This window comes from Pteropus vampyrus, unplaced genomic scaffold, assembly GCF_000151845.1.
Source record: "Pteropus vampyrus isolate Shadow unplaced genomic scaffold, Pvam_2.0 Scaffold217, whole genome shotgun sequence".
NCBI lineage: Eukaryota > Metazoa > Chordata > Mammalia > Chiroptera > Pteropodidae > Pteropus > Pteropus vampyrus.
This window is the reverse complement of record NW_011888998.1, coordinates 1,232,361-1,241,213: the sequence shown is the minus strand read 5'-3', so window position 1 is coordinate 1,241,213 and position 8,853 is coordinate 1,232,361. Positions and strand designations below refer to the sequence as shown.

Sequence of the window (8,853 nt, the reverse complement as noted above, 5' to 3'; positions counted from 1 at the left end):
AGCCATAATAACTTTGCTGGGGTTTGGGGGACAACTTTGCAAGTACAGATATGCACCTCATAACCTTTAGCAGAGTGCCCATGGGATTCCCTGAGTGAATTAAATCGGATCGGGTTCCAGCAGGCCATCACGGGGTTAAGCGTGTGCCCATCCCCGACTCTCACCCATTCGCCGGCTCCCTGCTCGGCACTGAGAAGGCGGCAGGGACCCACACCCACTGGTCCCTGCTCTCTTGGAGCTCATGACATAGTGTCCAACTTCCAAGATCCGAGACCGAGTCACAAGAACCAGAGTGAGCAAGAGAGGAACAGAATGTAGGTGGCCAGGGACAGGGTCAGGGGCGCTCTGAGGTCCTGAACTTTCCTGCTGACTCTAGGGTATCTTTGTTCCCTTCAGATCCGCTACTGGAAAGCTGGGGACAAAGAAGCCGCTGCTGACCGAGTGAGGACAGCAGGGCTGGACACCAGTGCGCGAGTCACTGACCTGCATCCCAACACCAAATACCATGTGACCGTGCGGGCCTACAACCGAGCGGGCCCTGGGCCTGCCAGCCCTTCCACCAGTGCGACGACCATGAAGCCCCGTGAGTGGGCCTGGGGTGGGGAGGTGCCCCTAGGATCACTCTTTCTCTAATGCAAGAAAAACGCTCTAGCTCAAAAGTGCTGGGCTGGACGGAAGTAAGACAGGAAGCCTGGTGAAAATAAGGGAGTGGAGTTTATGGCTTCTAAAGCGCCTTTTTCTTCTCCAATCTTTGGATTTTCATGGCATTTATTTCTTAGGTAGCTGTGACAGAAAGTTCTGGGTGTAACTGCAGCGGGCAGACATCTAGAAAAAGGCTGGCTAAAAGCAAAGGGGGTGGGGTGGCAAGGAAACACGTGCAAGTCGCCCCAACTTCCTCCCTCCTCTGGCAGCTCCACGGCGACCTCCTGACAACATCTCTTGGACTTTCTCGAGCTCCAGTCTTAGTATTAGGTGGGACCCTGTGGTCCCTCTCCGAAATGAGTCTGCAGTCACTGGCTATAAGGTAAGGGAGGGACCAGGCAGGCACTGGCTAGCGATGAACAGCTCATCGGTGTTTCCAGTGAGCACAAGGGGGCTGCAGTCTACAGCAGGAGGGATTGGAGCTAAACATAAGCAAAGTGTTTGTGATTGTGAGAGGCATGAAATGCATGAATGGTCCTCCAGGTGATTCGTAGTAGAGACTATAAGAAGGGGGCAGATGGCATGTCCTGCGGAAAGGCAGGGGTCATGGAGGCACTGACGGCCCACGTGAAGTCTCGGGTCCTTCTAGCCTAAGGGATCTGCAGAAATAGTTCAGCTGCTTGCAAGCTTTCCTCCACCAACGAGGAGCTTGCTCAAGAGCCTGGTCCCGGTCAACAGGAAACAGGAGGGGTGAGGAGGCAGAACCTCCAGAGCCCAGAAGCACATGGGTTCTTCCCAGGGCCTTGAGCTGGGGAAGAGAGAAAACTCGGCCTAGGCGTAAGTAGCTCCACCTGGCTAACACCCTTCGTACAGATGCTGTACCAGAATGACTTACACCTGACTCCCACGCTGCACCTCACCACCAAGAACTGGATAGAAATTGCAGTTCCTGAAGACATCGGCCATGCTCTGGTGCAGATTCGGACCACAGGGCCTGGAGGGGATGGGACCCCAGCAGAAGTTCACATCGTGAGGAACGGAGGTGCTTCCTCTCCCCATCCGCCCCCCACCCCAGAATATCAAGGTCCATGCAGATGCCCGATGAGGGAATCTTCCCCACCCAAGCCAACTCCAACCCAGCCAGACCCCAAGGGGACAGGGGAAGGCAGGCAGGAACCTGTGCCAAGTAGGCCTGGAACTGCCCTGAGGGCCGGGGAGGTGAGTGTGCTCCTTTCAGGGGTACAGGGGTCCTACAAAACGCTGTAGGAGTGGGGCTAAGAATACATCCCAGCCCAGAAGCCGGCCCTGAGTCTCTGTAGAACGTCTAGGACCAGTCCCAAAGGTGGGGCGGGGTGAGGCCAGGCCCAGCCCACCCAGCCCCACATTTCCACCTGCCACTTTCAGGCACAAGCATGATGGTGGAAAACTCGGCAGTCTGCCCAGCCGCACATTCGGGCACCATCCTCTCCCACTCCATGGCCATGCTCATCCTCATAGGCTACCTGGAACTCTGACCTTGGCACCCCTCTCCGCCACAGCCGGACACCTGCCTCCGATGAACACAGCCAGCTGGCCCTGGTCCCTTCCCGACGCCAAGGTGGCCCGACACTGTGCCTAAGAATGGCTGGTTTTAAATACCTATTTTAGACTGTGCCCTTTTTGTAGAAGGTAGGGTATTTCAAATTCTGCCACAGGATAGAACCCATACAAGGATTTTTTTTCTTTAAATCAAGAGGCACCAGGCAGTAACTTTCGTAATGATACTGAGCCCTGTGCCCTGGCCTTTCAGGGCACCTATATGGAAGGAACGGGCCTGTGGGAAGGAGGTTTGAAACATCTATCTGCACATCTGTGGAGGTGGCGCCCTGGGACTGCATGTAGACTCTGGCCCCTGAGCGCAGAGTCTGAGGCCCGGCAGGAACACTGGTCCTGATTGGGCTGAAGTGGGATGAAGTGTGAACACCAACATCCCTCAGTCTAAGGAGAGGGCCAAACCCCAGGACCAAAGACCCATGGCTGGACCCTGACATTGTCCTCGATGACTCCCTGGAGGCCCCTACCACCTGCCCAGGTGGCTGAGCACCAGTGCCCTAAAGTCCGAGGCCAGGAGCCTGAGCCCCTGCAGCTTGGTGGACGCTACTCCCGACTGCTGGGGTTGGGGACTGACGAGGGCTGAGAGGCTGGGACACCTGGTAGAGAGGAGCACCAGACTCGGCCTGATGTTCCCTCTTAGCCAACACTGCCAACCCGACCCTGTCAACCTAGAGTGACAGAAGCCACTACAGGTGGCTGGATGACTAAAGGGCTTGTCTTGGGCCGGTCTTCCACCCCACCAAGACCCACCCTGCACAGCCCTCCAGGGTTTGGGCAGGAGACAGGAGAGAGGGGTCTTGCACCCATCTCGTCCTCCAGCTCGGCCTGCAGGCCCCAGGACTCCGCTCCCCCAGCACTGACTCGCTCGAGCCTGGGAAAGGAATCCGGCATTCATTCTGTGTCTGGGAGTCGGGAGCCTTCTGAGAAGGACGAGGATAAATGTGGCCCTGCCTACACCCAGGAGTGCCCAGGACCACCTGACAAGACCCGTCCCCCAGGCTGCCTCGGACCACTCTTTTGCATTCCCCCAGAAGAAAGAAGGGTTAATAAATGGGACGCCCTATCTTGTGGTCAGGTATATTACCAGGCACAGAACATCAGAACTGGAAGAGGCTTTAGAGCTCAACTTGTCCAAGCCCCTTACTTTACAGACGAGGAAACTGAAGTCAAAAGGGTTAAGGACTTCCCAAGGTCGCACAGCGTGTCAGCAACGGGGCTGGGATAAGAAAAGTCTCCAGGCTCCTTGTCTATCCAGAGGAGGGGGCAGAAGAGGATGAACGGCTACAGCCTGGTTAAGGTGGTGGTTTAAGAAGGGCAGTGGCTATGAAAATCTGCTTCAAGAGATTCCAGTGGGGTCAGGGCCTGGCTGGGTCCCAGCCCAAGGCACGGGAGACATCAGTCCTTCTCTGCCTTCTGAGCCTAGCTTCGGCTGGGACCTCAATATGCAGCACTGGCTTGAAGTCCCTGTTCCCCTTACTCTTGCTTCAAGAATAGCCCAAAGCAAGGATGGGGATTCCCCAAATCCAGGTAACAGTGGTGGCACAACCAGGAACCCCCAATGCCCATGCTCTGACAAGTGGCCCTGGATATCTGGGAGCAGCAGGACGGCCATCTTGTAGGGGACTGGTGCCCTGAGCCTGGTTTCTGTAGTTTACAGTTATAGCTCTATTTTGCTATGGTTTTTAAATTTTTATGTCCTGCTCTATTTTCCTGGGCAGGTTTATGTTGATAATTTCACCCACTACAATTTTTTTAAAAATGTAAGCTCACACTTCCTCTTCCTGCCACCGCTATACCCACCACCCTGTCCCAGCCCAAGACTGCCTCCCTGGGAGCCATCTGACTACACCCTCCTCACCTGCTTCTGTCCATCCCCCGATGCAAAGTGCTGGGGGCTCAGCTATGAGACCGATCTCCCATTACAGGGCCCCCAAACTTGGCCTAGCATCTGTGCTCCACCTGCCTCCCGGCTGTGGTTTGGCTGTGCCTAGCTCCAACAGGAAGGGGATGCTCAAAGTAAGAAACCTTCTTCCAAAGTTTAGCTGATTCTGTCCTCACTGCTTTGGGCTGCATCAGGGGGAGCAGGGGACGGGTGTCTAGGTGCTGGTCCAAAAGGGGTGAGCTGGTTTGGCACAGTACCTAACTGGTGCAGCTGGAGGCTGCAGTCCCTAAGCTTGCTTGAGGCAAAAGACTCGACCAAGTGTCTTAGTTCTAATGAGGCCTATTAGCAAAGGGGAGGAAGGCAGTCTCGCTGGGAAGCCAAGGAGAGGTTCAAACTAGGAAAATAGCCCCAGGAAAACCTAACCACTGTACAGGTGGGATTTGTTTGTGGGGATAGAACGGAACTAAAATGATATTCTGGCAGCCTGAGACTTCAGGTTTAAACCTGAGAGCTCAGGTTTAATAAGACTGTAGGTGACCTGAGGACATGCAAGCTTGTGAAATGGAATAGCCTCTTGTTGGGGTGGCTTGTACAGGAATTTCCAAGGAGGCAGAAGAGATTCGATGGCTTCTCAGAGTCCCTTCCTGCCCAAGGGGCCCCTGATTTTCATTTCTGCTTGGAAGGGCTGGTGTAGTTCAGTGGGGCTCACCCCTGCTGTGGTCATGACTCGACGCTGGATCTCTCCTCTCTCACTCCAAGCCGCAGAGGCAGCAAGGGGATAGCCATAAACTAGTACTTTAGTGGCCAGTAAGTGCCTTGGGGACTAGGGACTGAGACAGCCTGCAGACACCACTTCAGGGCCCGGGGAGACAGTTTCTCCGTTGTGAGTACACTTGAGCTCAGCCTGCAGGGCTCTTCATGGCCTTGGCTACCTGGTCCTCGCTGCTCTGACGGCCCGATGTATACCTCATCCTCAAGGAGGGCAGCTCTCTCCAGATGGAGTCTCGGGGCTGGGCAAGGTCAGGCTGTCTGTCTCCTTTCATTCAGGGCATCAAATGATACTGATGGTGCCAGGGAGTAGAGTTTCTTTTGATAAAATTGAGACTGAGGTTAGACATCAGAAAAACTCCTGCAATGAGGCCCTGGCATAGTAAGAGGCTTCTTCCTTTTTTTTAGGGGACTTTGAGGAATTTCGATAGCTGTAGCTCTGGGGTCTAGATTAGGTGAAGATTGGAGGGGTGGGGAGATGCTGTAGGCGTCCTTCCAGGGCTAAGATTCTTTGAATTGAAAGGTGCTCAGCACAGGAAGAGTCTTGGAGTGTCTATCTACTGTGGCCCCTGCAGTGCAGTCACAGTCACAGAGAGAGAAGGCTCCCCCAAGCACTTTTCCCAGCGAACACTCACTCCTCTTGGCAATCCCAGGAGCCCCGCAGTTCGTGCTCTGGACAAGAGCCCAGGCTGGCTAAGGACGTTTTATCCCCTTCGTCTCTTCCCCAGCGACAGAATGGACTGCCACCTGAGTTCTTCTGTGTCACGAGGATAGTAGTGTACTCAAACCCGGGCTTGCGGCTCACGTGTGGTGCCCTATTTCCCTGGGTCGCCCTAACCTGGGCGTCATCCTGGGGATGAACGGGGTGGCCAGAGCCTCCTGAAGTGGCCTAAGGGATTAGATGGGCATTTTTAAGGGACTTCAAAGGGCTCCATGGAAAAAGGTGCCTGGCAGCTGTATATACATGGTCATAGGCTTTGGGAAGGTAGGACAGTAGAGGGAAACTGAGGAGGAAAAAGATGGGTCAGGTAGTTTTGCCTTAGAGCCCCAGGAAGCCTAGCGCCCTTAGTTAGGGTGCACCCTGCCTTAGCCTCCTGGACTCCAACTCACTCACCCCACCCCATCCAGGGCCTTGCAGAGCTTAGAAAATCTCCTGGCTGGGCAAGGCGTAGGGCTTTGTCGGACCACTGACTTGACTCGGTTTTTGTTCAGATGGAACCACTCCCACTGGCCTCTAGTCTGTCTCTCTTGTACTTCTTGTAATGGTAGTTAGTTATTGACTCTGGTAGCAGGCAGTTCTTAAATAAAGATGGTTTCTCGACCTGCTGAGGCAGCTGGCACCAGCTGTGATTTTATCATGCGGCTGATGCACACTTCCTTGTCCTGTTCCCTAACCCTGGGGTCTTCGATCCATTACCTTCACTTTTCTTCACCCAGCCAGCTCTAAGGAAGTCACTGCATACAATCCATACTGCTTCATTCAGTCCTGGGATGGGTAAAATATCAGCCCAAGAGAATTTAAGGCAGGCCTAAGCCGTGCACGAAGGCATTTTGCTGGACTGGGCTGGCTTTACTAACACAATGGGCAGTAAACAGTGCCCTGAGCTTTAGGACATTGGAAGTATTGACTCAACTATACCAAAAGGAAGTCTCCCTGAAAATACAGTGACCCCTACCTGGTGAAAAGGTACCTGTAGTCTCTGCTCACAGCAGCAAAAAGAATTTGAATTTCTTGTCAGTTTCTGGCTGCAACATCCTTTCATGCATCCAACACCTATTAAACACACACTGTACCTGAGACATCTTCAGTGATACACTTGTGCAGCCTTGTGGTGCGAAGTAGGTTGGGTTCCATGCTGACCGTGCCCACAAGCTTTGTCAGGGACAAGGGAGACGGAGGCAAGCAGAGGTCCCACTACTTGCTGCTTAGCCATAAGCCCAGGGCCTGTTCAGCAGAAACCCAGGCTGACAGTGAGCCCCCAGAAGGGGCCAGCATGGACGGCAGCATGGTACCACAACAGGCTCATCCCTTCTACTTTGTACCCAAAGGGGCTGCTGGGAGCACTAGCCACTCTAAAACCCAAATTTTAGTCCAGTCAGCATCTCCTTGACCTTACAGAGGCAGCCTGCATGCACAGAATTCAGTGACCGGAACTGGGTTTGGGTCTTTACCAATATATCTGAAGGTGTTTTGTTTTCTTCCTTGTTCAATCTCATGGCACCCTCAGAGTCAAAATTCAAGGGCACAGAGGGCTATAATCCTAGAGCTGTACAATATTCCATCCATGCTTGACCACTGGCTTACTGGAGAAGCAATTCAGCTCTGCTTGGGCTTTAGTCTCTCTCATCTGTGAAATGGGAAGCTGTGCTCCCGTCCTCTTCCCTCCTCAGCGATGCAATGCTGAGTTCATTACCTACTAAGGTATCACTTTATGGACTTCTTTTAAGTATGGCAAGCTCTCTCCTAAGTGCTTCAGCAAATTGTCTAGTCCTGAACTAATATGCATCATTAATAACCCTGCTGAACTATAAACTTCAGTCTTTATTCACAGGATCTCATTTGATCCTCGCAATCATATCTTTTTAAAGATGAAGACTACAAAGGGTCATCAGCTTGCTCCATGACACAGTCTTTAGCAGAAACTGGAGCAGAATCCAGATCTTCTGAAATCCACCCCCATCTCCCCCGAGGTAGAAAGAATGAGGAGAAGGGTGTGTGGAAAGTGTGAGAGCTTTGCAACATAAGGGCAACAGTAAAGACTAGGTGTGCATGCGCCTAGGCCAGGGGTTCTCAACTTCGCCATGAATCAGAATCACTTCTAAAACTTCAGCAAAACAGAGATACTTTGAGCTCATAATTTACACACACACAGACACACACACACACACACACACACATCTAGGACACTGAAAGGGCCTAGAAGCAGTGACTCCCCAGTGGTGATAAGCACATCTAGCACCCAGACCATGGTTTCTAAGTACGACTCCCCACACTCAAAGGAACCAGAGTCCCCTGAAGAAACAGCACATTTGGGTTTGAAGACAGGAAAGTCCAAATGTGGATCTGAGACATCGTGTGGTCCTAGAAAGCAATGAGATGTTCAAAGTCCAATGGGATCACGTCGAAAGGACAAAAGGGCTGGCTTGAAGGGACTCCTACTCGTCAAAATAAGGGACAACTTAAGCATCAAAAACGTGACTACAGTAATGGACTATATAGAATTCACTGAATAGAAGAGATTCCAAGGGAGACTGAAAAAAAATGGCATAGATGATAGAGGTTCTGTTCATCCCTCTGGCGACCAAATCAAAGTTGTGATGGAACAAGGAGCAAACAGCAAGGAAAAATCGCCTGGGATCTAGATGAACAAGCCATACAACTAGGGAGAAGTTCAAGAAAGCACCCTGCAACGGCAGAAGGTAGGACGGGGCGAGAACACCAGGCTGCCGGGTCTCGAGTGGCCGAGTGAAATGGAGACGGCGGTAGCGGCAGCAGCAGACGCCTCTTAAAGGGGCTGCGTCCATGAGCGGATTTTCATGGTGACGGGCCTGCTCGCTCTGAGCACCAGTGCTGATTCGCCTGTGCGCAGGGGGCACCAGAGACTTACAGGAAGACACTGTCGGAGTGAGGGCTGAGGCAAGACTTGCTCTGTATAGAAGTGCCGGTAGTATCCATTGTTCCCTGTTGAGCCCTTCCCACTCCCAGTGCGCGGACACAGCGCAGCCATAGCCCTGTCATCATCAAAGTGGATAACAGAGGTCGCTCCACCAAGAGGATTCCATGAAACCCCGCCGCCTCCAACTCGTGGCTCCACCTCAGCAAGTCAGATGCGCCTGGATGACCAGTGCCTAGACTCACGCTGGAGGCAGCTGGCCTCAGTTTCTGGTGTGGCCTTTTGAGGCAACTATAAGCACAGCATCTGTGGATCGCTTGCTGGATCTTAACAGGTGGCCTCAGATGAGCAGAG

General features: G+C 53.0%; 1 protein-coding gene across 1 annotated transcript in view; it reads left to right on the top strand.

Moving 5' to 3' along the window:
• CNTN2 (contactin 2) overlaps positions 1-3,298 on the top strand; it is a 32,189-nt gene extending 28,891 nt beyond the window's left edge. The window contains exons 20-22 of the mRNA XM_011373111.2: positions 912-1,024; positions 1,516-1,684; positions 2,047-3,298. Coding sequence (XP_011371413.2) covers positions 912-1,024; positions 1,516-1,684; positions 2,047-2,156 — 392 coding nt within the window. The 3' untranslated portion in view covers positions 2,157-3,298. The remainder of the gene's footprint in view (positions 1-911; positions 1,025-1,515; positions 1,685-2,046) is intronic.
• The last annotated feature ends 5,555 nt before the right edge of the window (positions 3,299-8,853 follow it).